At 55.4% G+C, this 14,946-nt stretch overlaps 2 protein-coding genes across 4 annotated transcripts; one reads left to right on the top strand and one right to left on the bottom strand.

The window, feature by feature from the left end:
• Positions 1-25: 25 nt before the first annotated feature.
• On the bottom strand, positions 26-9,967 carry CNKSR1 (connector enhancer of kinase suppressor of Ras 1). 3 transcript variants are annotated; one of them, XM_057700924.1, is made up of 21 exons: positions 9,831-9,967; positions 7,358-7,515; positions 7,072-7,253; positions 6,144-6,228; positions 5,698-5,739; positions 5,514-5,618; positions 4,852-4,911; positions 4,669-4,737; positions 4,294-4,395; positions 4,138-4,208; positions 3,988-4,064; positions 3,738-3,844; positions 3,629-3,659; positions 3,071-3,243; positions 2,140-2,213; positions 1,910-1,981; positions 1,570-1,643; positions 1,352-1,413; positions 1,166-1,268; positions 891-1,072; positions 26-664 (listed from the first exon to the last, which is right to left on the bottom strand). In XM_057700924.1, exons 1-21 carry the CDS (start codon positions 9,880-9,882, stop codon positions 395-397), a joined length of 2,151 nt encoding a protein of 716 aa, XP_057556907.1. In that variant the 5' UTR covers positions 9,883-9,967; the 3' UTR covers positions 26-394. The 3 variants fall into 3 exon arrangements, with proteins under 3 accessions (XP_057556907.1, XP_057556899.1, XP_057556916.1); XM_057700916.1 differs by having other exon boundaries at positions 3,629-3,844; XM_057700933.1 differs by lacking the exon at positions 4,294-4,395 and having other exon boundaries at positions 3,629-3,844.
• Positions 9,968-10,211: 244 nt separating this feature from the next.
• On the top strand, positions 10,212-14,646 carry ZNF593OS (ZNF593 opposite strand). The gene is made up of 4 exons (XM_057735021.1): positions 10,212-10,245; positions 14,010-14,070; positions 14,152-14,224; positions 14,500-14,646. Exons 1-4 carry the CDS (start codon positions 10,212-10,214, stop codon positions 14,644-14,646), a joined length of 315 nt encoding a protein of 104 aa, XP_057591004.1.
• The last annotated feature ends 300 nt before the right edge of the window (positions 14,647-14,946 follow it).

Raw genomic sequence — 14,946 nt, 5'->3', positions numbered from 1 at the left:
TACAGAAATAAAAGGCACGTGTAGATTCATGTTCAACAAACTGACTTTATTTAGTTGAAAAATGTCTCTTGGGTAAAGTGAAGAATGCCTGTACAGACGGGCTTGGGGAATGGAGACGTGCTGGGGGGCGGAGGGGGCAGGTCTGTGACCCCGGGTAGGAGAGCGTTCTTTCAGCCCAGCCTCTCGCTCCTTCCTTGGCACAAAGCTCACTTCACCCCACGCCAGGGGAGAGAGGAGCAGAAATGGTGGAAGCTCAGGCAGAGGCAGTCGGCTTGGGATGGAACCATGCACAAGCACAACGTCCAAACTGGGACAGAAGGCAGGGATGCTCTGTCCTAGACATGTCAGAGGTGGTCCTCAAGGACAGAGATTAGGAATAGGGTACGGGCCGGGGTTAGAAGTCAGGAGGTTGGAGGTCACTCTCTGGGGTCAGGGGGCAGAGATGGGAGTGCTCCTCAGGGTCAGAGGGTGGGGGGTGGGAAGACTGTTCCCTGGAGTCAGAGTTCAGGACTTGGGGGCTGCCCTCGGCCTGCTCCACTCCCCAGGCCCCCAGGCCCTCTGAGTAGAGGTCCTGGTTCTGCTCCTTCCACCGGCGGAACTTCTCTCCAGTGAGCTCAGGGTCACCTAGCACTTCCTCCAGGGCCTGCAGCTCCTGCAGCTTTGCCTGGAAGAGGTGTAGGGGTTAAGAGGCCATGATCACCCAGGGAGGGGGCAGAGCCCAAGTCCAGGGCCTAGAACCCAGCACCTGGCCCGGTCCAGCCCCCATCCTTGAATCGAGAGCCTGGTGCCAGGAACCTAGAATTCAGCCGGGTCCACAGCGGAGCCCAGAACTGAGGGCCAGTAACTGAGCCGAAAGCCCTGAGCCCTGCCCCTTACGGTGCCCTGCTGACCTTGAGCGTGCTCTGCAGCGCCCGCACGTGGTGTGCTCGCTCATTGAGCTGGGGGTCTCGGTTGCGCCGCATGAAAGAGCTCCGCCATTGCTCATGAGTGAGGGGCTGTAGCTGGCCCAGGAGGGACACGCCGCCCAGCCTCAGCCCCCGTACCATTCCTTCCAGGGCCCCTTCGCCGTTGTCTGTGGGGGGGGGGGGGGGGAAGCAGGGTGAGGGTGTGCCCGCGCCCACCCCAGCCCTCCATCTTGGCTCCCAGCCCCGGCTCCGCTTGGCACCTGTCGGAGGGCCGCCAAAGGAGGTCCGTGGGCTGCCCTGTGTAGGGGTGGCTGCAGGTGATGTGTCTCCGGGGAGTGAACTCACAGCTCGGGCCGGGCTGGGCTGCGGGCAGGGTGGAGGGGGAGGAGGGTATCAGTCTGAGCTCCACGCCCTGCTGTTCACCCCGCATCAGCCCGCTAACTCACCGAGGCTGCGCAGGACCCAGCCTCATCGTCAGGGTCTTCCGCTTCCGTCTCACTGTAGCAGTCTGAGGTGGACAGGAGCGGGTGGGGAACACACTAAGCTTCACAGGCTTTGGGCAGGCCGGGGAGTGGGCTCCAGGAGTTGAGCTCCCAGCCCCCATCAAAGGGGATGCAGAGGCTCAGGTGAGACCAGGTGAGAACCAGCCCTGAGAGACACCCACCTTCCTCTCGAGGCAAGGGGGCGCGGCCTGGAGACTGGTACTTGGAAATACAGGTAATGAGATGGCGCACCCACCTGCGGAGGGCAAATGGGTCTCAGGGAGTTTCCACTTACTGCATGCCAGGGTCTTTCACCTGTATCGCCTTCTAATTGAATCCTCAGAGCAACTCTGAGAGATAGGAATTCTTAGTAGTCCATTTTATACAAGATGAAACTGAGGCTTAGAGGAGTGAGTGTCTTGACCAGCCCTATCAGAGAGCTGGGATCTGAATCTAGGCTCCTGAGCCCAGGTCCCCGAGCACTCACGTGCGAGCTGTGGGGGCGAAGGGGGTGGCACTCACATGCTCAGATCCGCCAGGGTATCAGCAGCAAAGATGAAGGGTTTGTACACGTCATGGGTGAGCTGGAACACGCTGCCGGGGAGCAGAGGGGCCTCGCTCACCTGGGGGAGCCCGTCCAGAGCCCCGAGGGGCTAGACTGGGAATCCCAGCTACCTGCTGCCCACCCCTCTCCGGCACCCACCTCTGCCTTTCTCTCCCCGCCCCCAGCCTGTCACACAGCACGACTTAACTATTTTCTCTTCTGATCTTGTCCGCTTTCCAGACTGTAGTTGGAGACATTGATGAGGCCCTCAGCCTTCTCATCCTGGGTGGATCACAGTGGGAGGGTCAGCTTGAAGCCCCAACACCCCCGAGGCCTGGTCAGGCTCCTGGGGGCGGGGGGTGGGGGAGAAGGCATCTTCTCGACTCTCTAACCACTCATCTCTCATGCCCAGAGCTCAGGGCAGAAAGCTGGGGTGGGGGCAGGAGATGTAATCAAGGGGTACCTCTGAGCCTGGAAAGGGGAGCCAAAGACATCCAGAGAAGCAGCCAGGGAAGAGGAGCCCGCTCACGCACTTGCTCCGTCACAGACACAGACGAAGTGGCTTTGCAAATGCTCTTCTCCCTGCCTGGTTTTCTTTCTCTTTTCCATCTGACTAACCCTCAGGAACTGGTTTCTCAGGAAGGCTTTGCCACTCTTCAGGTGGACTGATCACCTTTCCTGGGTTCCCACCCACCCCTGGCTCTTCCTCCATCACAGTGCATGTTCCCCTGTCGTCCCTGAGTGTGTATTCATCCCTCTCCCCACCAGCCTGAGGAACAGGTCCAATTCTTCCCCGCGTCCCAGGGCCCACCCCAGAGCTGGGTATACAGTAGGCATATTAGGTGTACATTAGCTGAATGAATAAACAATTGCTGGAACTGCCCATCCCTAGGATGAACAGATTAACAGAAGAGGAAGGAAAGGTGGATGGACTCAAAGTGATTCTACAAGGCCTGTGATGCCTTTCCCAGACTGCTTTTATACACACCTGCTCAGGTCTCTCTGAAGAGTGTCCCCATTTGACAGATAGGAACACTGGGGCCCACCTGTGACCACAGATGGGCGTGGACGGTGGAGGAGGGACTGGAGCCAAGGCCCTGAAGTGACTCACTTGCTTACCTGTGTGTATGGGGTCTCACCTGGGGCTGGCGGTACCAGTAGAGTGTGTGTCTTTTGAGCACAAACCAGCAGCGGCGCCAGCGTGGGCCCATGAAGCCCCCGGGCCCCTTGCGGAGCAGGAGCCAGCCATCACAGTCGGGCCGGCCCAGCTCCCGGCAGGACACCCGCCGGCGGCTCAGCTGCGTCGCCACACCTACAGCACAGCATGACCGGTCGATGAGGGGCTGGTGGGGCGTCCTGGACCCCAACCGGCTCCCTGGGCCCCCATGAGCCTCTGCAGCTGATATTTCTGTACTTGGAATGTGACACGTGTCCGCTCTGAGGGGGGATGACTCTTCCCATTTTAGAGACACGGAAGCTGAAGGTTAGAGGACGAGCTCTTCACCCAAAGTCACAGAGCTGGCGAGCGGCCCAGGTTGGGAGCACAGGTCTGTCTGACCCCAGAAACAGAGCTGTTTCCAGGAGAGGCTGTGTGTGAAGTGTGTGCTGGGAGGGTGGTCTTTCCCAGCACTGTAAAAACTTCCAAGAGCTCCTCATATCAGGAGACCCCCCCCCCCCCAGTCGGGTGCATTTCATACCTTTTGATTTCTTGCGACCAGGGACAGGACTCTGAAAGGACCACAGGAGGTTAGAGAAGGGTCTGGGTCCAGAGCCACAAACCTCTCCTTGCTGAGCCCCAGGGATTACCTTGTCAGGATGTTTTGGAGGCTCCGGAGTGTCTGCTACCCCTGCTGGGATTGTGGCTGGGGGTGCAGGGGGGCTGGGCAGGGGCTCGGGGTCAAGGGAGGTTGAGTCTGTCAGGGAGGGAGGAGAAGGAGGGAGGGTCCATGAGCTCAGACCCAGGCCCAGCGGTAGGGTGGGGGTGTAAGAGTCCAGGGTCAGGTACCACACATGCCTTGCCCAGGGCATCTGCCAATTTGTGGGGCTTTGAAATTACCTGTCCAGGTGGCAGGGCTGGGTCCGGGACTCGAGTCTGAAGTCAGGTCGAAGGCGAAGACGTCTCCAGACGAGCCCCTGGAGAGATCAGGGAGAAATGAGCTGAGCTATGGCCCACCTGCCAAGACCCACCCGAGGCCGAGCCTATTACCTGGGAGATGGCAGGGCCGAAGCCAGCAATGGGCTCACTGGGTGTGGGGGGCCCAGGGCCTGAGAAGGGGTCTGGGGAATAACCAGAAACAGGTGACGGAGCTGGCGACAGACGGGGGCTGAAAGCAGACTGGGGGCGGGGGCGGGTGGCAGGTACCTGTGGGGGGCTCTCCGGCACCGGGACCTTGTTCAGCACTAAGCTGACCCTGTCTGGCTCCCGCAGCAGCTCCCTCACCACGTTTTTATGAGGCCAGCCCACCTGGGGGACAGGGTGCTGGGCTGGACTGAACTGGGCAGGAGGCTCTGAGGCAGCCCGACAGCCCTCACCCTCCGGTCATCCCCAGCCTCCCGCCCAGCCTCACCTCATCCTCCTCCAGGAAGCCTCCACGAGACCCTCTGACCTGTGTGAGCTGGCTGACCTCACGGAAGGCAGCTCCCACAACCCTGGGCTCCCCAAGGGAGCCTCCCCACCCACCAACCTGGGTTCTACTCAGGACCTCCTTCCTCCCACCACGCCCCTCCCCTCACTCACCACCACCTGCTCGTTGATCTGGACAATCTCGTCTCCAGGCAGGATCTGCAGCCGGGAGTCGGTGGGGACCTGGTGTGTGGGGTGGGGCTCAGAGGGTGCAGCCTCCTGGGGCTGGAGGCAGGTTTGGCCAGCAGGGTAGAGGGCCGTGGGGGTGGGCAGCTAGGAGGGGTGTCGGGGTCTCACCTGGTTGCCCACTCGAGACACAAAGTGCAGGCAGTTGCTGGTGGTGTGGATTTCCAGGCCCTGCAAGGCAGAGGCTGCGTGACTGAGGGTGTGGGGGCCACAGGGCCAGCGGGCAGGACCCCTGCCGGGCACCAGGACGCATAGGTGGCTGGAATGGGGGAAAGAGCTGGCCTCGACCTGGCACCGCCCGACTTGCTGTGTGGCTTTGGGCTTGCTGTTGCCCTCTCTGGGCTCTGCCGCCTCCTCCCCTAAGGGCCGAGGGGAGCAGCTTGCTGACTTCTGAGGTATGAGATTCTCAACAACTTTCCTGAAGGGCTAAACAGGCTCAGGAGCGGGACAGGGCAGGGCTGGGGCCTCTGGTTTTCCCAACTGGTCAAATACTAAAGCAGAGAAGTTCATATCCTCTCCCCTAACCTGCCAGGTCCCTGTCCCAGGGCTGGGATGTGTCACCTGAGACCTCACCTGCTGCCGCCCTTCAGGACTGGAGAAGGGGCAGAATGATGGTGAGACCCCAGGGAGGTCCTCTGGGCCTTTAACATCGGTACAAAAAGGGCCTTCCAGCCATAACAGTATAGGATTCTGTGGGATCCTAGAACCAGATTTCAGGGCCCAGACAAGGCTGCCGTGGGACCGGGGGTGAGAGTGGAGAGGTCAGGGCTCACCGAAGGATCGTCCAGCGGCACGCACTGTAGTATGGCCTTCTGCTCCAGCAGCTCCTCCGGGCTGCAGCTCAGAATGTTGTGGCAGATCCCAGCCACGTGGCTGCTCTGGCGGATGGAAAGCAGGATATCTAAGCTGAGCCCCGTCCCACCCCATCCCCACGTCCCACCCATCCCCCAGACTCACAATCCTCAGGACTTTGCTCTCCTTCTCAGCCGCTGGACAGTTCTGGAAGCAGAGAGAGAGGAGGGGCCTGCCCTGAGCAGGGCGCACTGCTTTCTCCCAAGGGCAGGGGGATTCCCTGCAGTCCCTCCCAGCGTCCTGCACTCTGGCCCCCTTCCCAGAGCTACATGGCCTCAGAGTTTTGGCCCCAAGGTCTCATCCCCCTGACACCCGGTCCCCAGAAGTCACCAAACATGCCCTCCCCTCCTCCACCCTCTCCTGAGAGTCGATCTTCCTGAGCTGCCCCTGCCAGGTAGGAGCCCCCACACCCCCATCACCCCCTACCCAGTGGCCGGGCCTTCTCTCTCTCTGCCCTTGCCTCTTTCTGCCCTCACACCTGATCCTGTGATGATTCACAGGTTATAAAAAGCTCTATGGCCTGGGCCAAGCCTGGCCCCTGGTTCTCCTACCTCCTGCAAGGCCTGGCCCAGCTCCCTGCACAATTCCCCAATCTCCTGGCAGGATGAGAAGTCATTTAAGTGGGAGAAGAGGTACCTGGCAGGGGGAAGGATAAAGCAGTGGTTAGGGGACTGATCTTAACAGTCAAGTCACTGAGCCAGTCTGAGTCGATTACACATCTGAGGCTTTGATGGGTTTCGATTCAGGGTATAGGAGATGACTGATACATCTAAAGACCTTAGCACAGGACTTATGTGTCAAGTGCCTAATAAATGCCAGGCCCTGTTCTAGGCACTGGAGAGACAGACATTAAACATATAATTACACCAATGATGATTTAACTTCTGCTGTGACGTGTAGGGAGCTTTAAGAGTGTCTAACAGGGAGTAGCACAGACATATATATACTACCAACTGTAAAAGAGTCAGTGGGAAGTTGTTGTATAACAAAGGGAGTCCAACTCGAGGATGGAAGATGCCTTAGAGGACTGGGGCAGGGAGGGTGGGGGGACTCGAGGGGGGGGCGTCAAGGAAGGGAGGGAATACGGGGATATGTGTATAAAAACAGTTGATTGAACCTGGTGTACCCCCAAAAAAAATAAAAAATAAATAAATAAATTAAAAAAAAAAAAAGAGTGTCTAACAGGGAAGGCTTCCTTGAGGAGGTGACATTAGAGCTGGGACCTATGGGACAAGCAGTGGCCCGTGAAAGAGAGCTCTTTATGCAATACTGTTGATGTGACTGTCATTACAAGCTGGAGGTGGGGTGGGAACCCAGGTAACCCAGTGCCCTTACACAGACCAATTAACCTCTTTTCCCAGTTCCACCATATCTGAACAAGAGCCAAGCTCTATTTTTCTCTCCCAGTTCCCGGAAGAGGCCAACGATAAGAAGGGTCCCCTCACCAGTCACTCAGACTCTGGGAGGAGACCGAGGTACCTGTTGAGCCAGAAGAGGAGGGAACGGGCCTCATGCACCAGCTCCACAGCCGCACTGAGGACATCTGCAGGGGGCTCAGCACAGCCCCCCAAGCGACCTTGGACTAAGCTCTGGAATGCCCGGATCCCCTCCAGCAGCCCCTCGGTCAGGCTCTGCAGATTCTCTGACTGTAGCCTGGAGCTCTGCACCAGAGAGGAGGCAGCTTAATTCCTGGCAGGGGACAGCCCCCCATCAGCACCCCCAAGGTGGGTGGAAGCTGCAGCCAGTGTGGCTGCCATTCACTCACCAGGGCCCGGAGCTGTTCCACGCCTTCCAGGATGAGCTCCTGGTGGCCCAGAGGCCACACAGTTAGAGCCTCCAGGCTGCGGGGGCAGAGCTGGAGCAGGTATTTGCCAGGCAGCTCCCAGTCCTCAAAGCAATAGTTCTGCAGGGAATCATCGAGGCCTGGAAGGAGAGCAGGGGTCAGCATGGGGGAGTCAGGGGGTGTCAGGGACCTTCTGGTCAGAGCAAAAGCCATCCTCCTTAGGAGAGATGGGTCCCTGAGACCCAGGCAGCGTTCTGCCTTGCCCATTTCACAGATAAGGCTACCGAGGTGAGACGTAGGATCATATAGGGCAGTGGTTCTCGAAGGATGGTCTCCAGACCAGCAGTGGCAGCCTCACTGGAGAACGTGTTAGAAATACAAATTCTGCGAATTCCCTCGTGGTCCAGTGGTTAGGACTCAGCTGTGGCCCAGGTTCAATTCCTGGTCAGGGAACTGAGATCCCGCAAGCCGCAAGCCACGTGGTATGGCCAAAAAAATAAATTCTCACACCTGCTGAATCAGAACTCAGGTGCAGGGCCCAGCAATTTGCATTTTAACAAATCCTCCAGGTGTTCTGATGCTTGCTCAAGTCATGCTTGATGGGGCTTTGCAGTCAGGGAGACCTGAGTGATAGCAATTGAGCAAGTAACTTAATTACTCTGTGCCTCAGTTTCCTCACCTATAAAATCGGGAAAAGAAAACCACCTACCTTCTAAACATGTATTCAATGACACGACACATGTCAAATATCTTGACCAATTCCCTTGGTTCATGGTAGACAGTCAACAACAGCCCCCATGTTATTACTGCCAGAATCTTTACCATGATCTACAAGGCCCTGTAGGATCTGGCCACCACCTGCTTCTCCAGTCATCTCTTGGCACAGCCCCTCAAACTCAACACTTCAGATCCGAAGCACTAACTCCCTGCAGCTCTTGGGATGCTCTTGTGCCTCAGGGTCCTGGAGGGCGCCATTCCTTCTGCCTGGACTGCTCTTCCAGCTCCTTCACATCCTTTCTCATCTAACTCCCTCCAGGCAGCCTTCCACAACTCCCCAGGCTGCACTGGGGGCCTCTGCTGCTCTCACTGACCCCTGCACCTCCACAGACACCTGCACCACAGAACCAACCTCTCCTACTTGATCACTAGCTCTTCAAGGACTGGGCCTTAAACAAGTGTTCACCTCTAATTCCAGCCCAGGCCTATTATAAGATAGACACTCAAAAGTAAGAAAAATATCTAGTGAATGTCTACTATGTGTTGGGGAAAATTTAAGGGCTTTATACATATTAACACATTTAATCCTCACCAAATCTAGAAACCAGAGATACTGTTATCCCCATTTTACAGGTGGGAAAACATACAAATAGAGGTTAATAGTTAGCTTTCTCACTCTTTGAAGGAACCCCTGCCATTCCAAGCCAGGGTCTTTCATTGGGGTATGTGTGTGTGATCAATAGCTCTTCCTCATTCCCTGTGTGACATTAAGAGCACATGACTAGGGGCTCAAGAACTTGCTCTTCCATGGCTGTGGGCCCTCAAACACCTCCTTTCCTGCACACAGTGAATGTGCTGTGCTGCCTCCCTCCCAACAGACCCTGACACTGAACTACAGGTGCCAGGCCCTCGTCATGACTGTCTTATTTGGTCCACTTCATGAGATCACAGTTGCCCGTCCCATTTTATGGATAGGGAAACTGAGACTTGTGGTCACAGAACTGGTGAGGGGAGGGGCTGGGCCTGGAATCGGACGCCAGCCCTGAATCCCTGCATGCACCGGGACTGCTTACCCCGAGTCCGCCCCCAGTGGATTCCAGCTGCCCCCTCCGCTCTGGCGGCCCCCTGTAGTAGGAATGTCCTGACTCCCCTCCAGGCTCCCAGCTGCGTGTCAGATCTTCACTTCCCTGAGTCTGCTGGCAGTCTGGGACCTTCCCCACCCATCTGGGCTCATCTCCTTTGGAGGCCTAAGGGAGGGGCTGTGCCAACCCCTCCAGTCAGGTCAGGGCTTCTGCTCACTGGGAGGTTCAGAGTCGGGGGAAGGGGAAAGACACCCCGGCCTGCCCTATTCCAAAGCCTGAACAAATCACTTCCTGGCTCAGCGTGTAGTTTTCAGCTTCTGAAAAATGGGTTTAATAACAGCCCACTGCGCCCTGGGGCTGAGGGAAGATGAAAGAGATAGAGTGGGGGCCCGCCGCTGGGGCGACACCGTCTGTTTTCATTACACAACCACTGCCTCCCCATTGCCACCCTGGCAGCTTCTTAGGCTGCTAGGGGCATGGGAGACCCCTTCTGGGTCCCAACCCGCCCCCATCTCGATTATCCTTCTGCCAGGTTCATGGCTGACCTCTGTAAATACTTGTTGACTAACCAACCGACAAACTCAGCAGGTCCCTTTTCCTTTTCCTCTCCCCGTCCCAGTGCCCCTTAGGCCCAATACTGCCCCGGCCCCACCCACCTCTCAGCCAAGCTGCCACCTTCCTGGGGGTCCAGGTCGCTACTGGCTCCATGGCCAAGTTCGGCCTCTCAGATCCGCACCCACTGGGTCTCGCCCGCGCAGGAATTTCCGCTCCCAGAGCCGTGACCTGGGAAGGGGCTGGGCTGGGCTGGGCTGGGCTGGGTCGGGGGCGGAGCCATTAGCATACCTGGGCCCTCAGAGCTGGCCAGGTGAGGCGCTGTGACAGCAACTGGCCTACTGCCTGTCCACCTCCTGCCCCGCCCTTCAGGTATCCTAGGGCGGCTGGGCTACCAGGCCTGGGGGTGGTGCCACTGGTGTGTGACCCAGCCAGCCTCAGACCTGGCCTGCCCAAAACCGGCCTCAAATGGCGGGGGTGCAATCATGACCTTCAGCCTCCTCAAAAAGGGGCCAAAAGGTGAGCAGTGAGCACGGCCTCAAAGCACAGAGGCTACGAAGCCAGAGCCTAGGTGCAAATCCTGGCTCTGCAGCTTGTTAGCTGTGTGACCCAGGGCTGAGCCTACCCACCGCGCCTCAGTTTCCCTGTCTGTAAAATGGCTACAATCGTTCCTATTTCAGAGGGCTGCTGTGCAGAGTACCTTCCGTTAATAGCGCTCAAACCTTTAGAACTGGTTTTTAGCCTCCTTTTTTTTTTTGCACCGTGGACCCTTCTGGCAGTCTGGTGGAAACCCTGGACCCTTGCCCAGAAGGATGCTTTTAAAAGCAAAGAGCAAAATGCTGACGATTGCAAGGACAGTTACTATCAAAATCTAACTCCACAAATTTATGATATAGTCATATGCATTTATCAGCATTAAATAAAAAGACAGGCAAATGAAAGTTACATTCTCCTTTTCTAATGATATAAGCATGTTGTTACCCAGCAAGAGTAACACGGAACCGTGGGGGTGGTCTCTGACTCACCTCCTCACGCTTATTGATCAGCAACTACAGACGGGGCACGCAAGAGAGTGACAGAGAAGCCGGGTCACCATTGTGAGAGCAGGTGGAGTCACCATTTGGTCACTGACCCTCCACTGGGCACCGTCAACAGCAGCTATGTTGCAGGAGCGCCCGAAACAGAGTGTGATTTAGCAGTGGGTTAACAACTGTCACCATTTTGAGATTGTTATGAGCGTAAGTGATATCTTGAGATACTTAGGATGACTGTAACTTGATATGAAAATATCTGTGATTTCTACTGGTGACAAAGCCACAGATACTGCTAATACTTCAATCCATAAAGAAGGAACTGGTAAATTTTGGCTAGAGGTTAGTGAAAATAAAAATGTAATGTTTTTGGCATTCAAGTTTATAGGCCCCCTGAGTTGGGAAGCCCAGATTAAGAGCTTTCCTCTTAGAACAATGTCTGACACAGACTAAGTGTCTGCAGGCATCAGCATCGGCATCATCCCAGGCCAGGGGACTCCCAGGATTTGGAATCAGAATCAGTTCCACTTGAGTTTGGTATTAACATATACACTGCTATGTATAAAATAGAAAACCAGCAAGGACCTGCTATATACAAGAGGGAACTATACTCAGTATTTTGTAAGGATCTATAAGGGGAAAGAATTTGAATATATACACAAGAATATATATATTCTCAGGCTTCCCTGGTGGTCCAGTGGTTAAGACGCCACGCTTCCACTGCAGAGGGCACAGGGTCGATCCCTGCTCAGGGAAGTTCCGCATGCCACGTGATGCGCCCCCCCCCCCCAAAAAAAGAATATATATATTATTATATTGTGTGTATGTATGTGTGTGTCTATATATATAGACACACATATATCTGAATCACTTTGCTGTACACCTGAAACTAACACATTGTAAATTAACTATATTTCAACTTAAAAAAAAAATCAGTTCTGGGACTTCCCTGCTGGTCTAGTGGGTAAGACTCCGTGCTCCCAATGCAGGGGCCCTGGGTTCAGTCCCTGGCTGGGGCACTAGATCCCACCATAAGTAAGAGACTGCATGCTGCAACTAAGAGTCCACATGCTGCAGTGAAGATCCTGCAACTAAGACCAGGGGCAGCCAAAAAAAAAAATCAGTTCCACTTGCTATGAGACTGAGCCTCTCCCTTACACCTCTCTGAACCTGTTTCTTCTTCTCTAAAAGGGGGCGGGGGGGGGGCACTAGACTTTAGCTCTGAGAGGATGTCCTTTAAATATTTTGAAATCTGTAACATGAGGTAGATCTGAGTTATTATTGTTTTAATTCTGTGGGGAAGGGCCTGGGAGGCCTGCCCTCTGCCACCTAACGTGGAGTCTCTACCAGTGCCCCAATAATACCTGGCCTCCAAAAGCTGTCATGATCTTTTTTTTTTTTTTTATAGGTCCACCAAGTTCAATCATCTGTATTTATACACATATTCACATATTCCCTCCCTCCCTCGACTCCTGCCCACCCTCCCCGTCCCAAGTCCTCTAAGGCATCATCCATCCTTGAGTTGAACTCCCTTTGTTATACAGCAACTTCCCACTGGCTATCTATTTTACAGTTGGTAGTATATATATGTCTATGCTACTCTCTCACTTCATCTCAGCTTCCCCTTCACCCCCCACCCCCCCAGGCTGTCATGACCTTGACTGTCACCCAGCGACCCAAAGTCTGCATTTGACCCACAGATATCCATGTGGTGTGTGTGTTTTAACTGTCATCATTTAACAATTTCACATACAAACTGAGTTCTTTGGAACTTGGACAGCTCTGTAGACCCCATCCTACCTTCACACGTGGCATCAAACATGAGTGCAGACTGTTGGCTGCTTCCTTCAAGCGACCTCCAGCTCACCGTGTTCCCTCAGGCCTTGCTCCCTCATTGGTGAACCAGTAGGCTCCAAACTGGCAACTCGACCCTCACCTCTCAGGCTTTGTCCTTGGCCTCATGTCCTCATACCCGGCACTGTGTGTATCCCTCTGACACTCCTCCATGCTGCTTCCTCCTTTAATGTTTTTGCCTCTTCCTACACTAGCCTCCCTGTGGCACTCTGGGAAAACCCAATAAACACAGACCTACCTCCACCATCCTGATTTCATCAAACACCTATCCTGAGCTGGCATGAGATACTGAGGTGAGAAGCCAGCCAGCCTCTCCCCTCCCTGAACTCACAATCCTGTAGGGGAGAAACCAACAAGAACTCAGCATGTGTACTCAGATACTCCCAGAAAAAGGCTGGGGTCCTAACAGCCACACTGGTGCCTTTACTCTGTGTCCCCAGCACCTGGGAGGGCTGGGCAATTAGGGGCACAGCAAATGGCGGCTTCTATTTTGAAGGCAGTTTTATGAGTTTATAAAAGGTCTTTGCATATATATGCTATAAAAATTTCAAAGGTAACGACAGGTCATTAAGTGGAAGGAGGACGGGCCCTTTCCCCAGCATGTCCCCATCTCGTTGCCCAGGTTGGGCCACTGTTAAGGTTTTCTGGGTGTTCTTTCATTCCCTCTATATGCAGATACTCTACATGCTATTCTGCAAATATGCTTTCCCCCCCATTTTTACGAGATAATTACTACCAAATGAAATCATACATGTAGCATAATGCCCAGCACAGTCAGCTAGTATTTTTTTTTGGCCATGTTGCACAGCTTGCAGGATTCAGGGATTGAACCCTGGCCATGGCAGTGAAAACCTGGAATCCCTACAGCTAGGCCACCAGGGAACTCCCAGTAGCTACTATTTTTTAGCACACCTTAGGCAGCTTTTTTAAGATGCAGATCTTTTATTATTGTCCCCAAGCTGAGGCAGGGCAAGTCCCTACAGGAACTCTATCTTGGGGAAAGGGGTAGAATGTGCCTTCCCTCAAGGTAGGTGTGGTTGATCTAACAGAAACCAAGTGAAAAAGGCCTACTCCTATTTGGAGAGGGTGCTAATAAGGCCCCCAACCCCTCCTTTACTGAGAGCTGACTGGTGACATCCAATCATCTGAAGTAGGGTTAGAGACAAGACCAGGGCTGCGAGGTCCTCGCATACCTGGTGCAGGCCTGAGACTCCTCAACACTCCCAGGCAAGGCCTCTCCTGCCTACCCAGCCTGGACTCCCTGGTGGGTGGGGGAGGCGCTGCTCAGGCCTGATGCTGATCTCTCCTGACAGCTGCTCCTAAGGCTGGCAGGGCGGGCGGGCGGGCGGGCGGGGGAAGGGACAGATTTAAAGGTCTAGCTGCCCCACCCCCTGCCAGACCTGGGAAGGCAGACGCTGGTGAGCATCCTCCGAGGGCATGGCTCTCTTGCGTATGAGAGGTCAGGAAACCTCTGTGCCCTGATTTCCGCCTCTTGGTACCATGAGCACCACTGGTCCTCATTCCCGCTTCTACCCCACAGGACATCAGGGAGACTAGCGGTACCCACCATGCGATTTCGGCGCCTGACCCCTGGCTACTTCCGAGTGCTACAGGTAAGCACCCCAAATGATGGCTTCAGGCACCAACCCCTTCCTCCCCCTACCATGGCTGGGATGATACCCAGCGGCCAGGCTGTCACGTTCCCTGCCGCCTGAGCAGCCAGGGCCCAGATGGGCAGTGAAGCGAGAGGGATTGGGGTGGAATCTCCCTGGGGCAGCAATGGTATCCATATATCCTTCCCTCAGCTGTACTTCTCAGCCCCTTTCTACCCTCCACCTTCCCAGAAGTTTCAACTGACCCCTCAGGTGAACCCTCTGTGCACCTCCAGATGCAGATAGCCGGGGAGCTGAAGGCAGAGCCCCGGAGTCCGCTGGTGGGGATTGTGGCTGCACTGCTGGCTGTCCTCGGGCTGGGCGGCTCCTGCTATGCTGTCTGGAAGATGGTGGGGCAGCGGCGGCCGCCACAGGCTCCGTGACGAAGTGGACAGCCTCTCACCCGGGCCCTGGCGGGGGGGGGGGGGGGGGGTAGGTGACTCGTGGGGGCTACAATCTCGGGAGCGTACTTCTTTTCTAGGGGTCATTCCCTGCCCTCACTGGAAGCAAGACAGTATAAACCTGATCCTACCCACTCCTCCCCCCACACACCTGGGATCCAACGGGGGGCTTCAGCTCAGATGCCAGGACCCCTAAAGGAAGCAAGGATGCAGTTTCTAAAGCTGAATCAAGTACACAGTAAACACCCTAAGCCCTATACACAGGAGTAGTAGAGAAACCCT

Source organism: Hippopotamus amphibius, chromosome 1, assembly GCF_030028045.1.
Source record: "Hippopotamus amphibius kiboko isolate mHipAmp2 chromosome 1, mHipAmp2.hap2, whole genome shotgun sequence".
Taxonomy (NCBI): domain Eukaryota; kingdom Metazoa; phylum Chordata; class Mammalia; order Artiodactyla; family Hippopotamidae; genus Hippopotamus; species Hippopotamus amphibius.
This window is presented reverse-complemented; position numbering and strand designations above follow the sequence as displayed.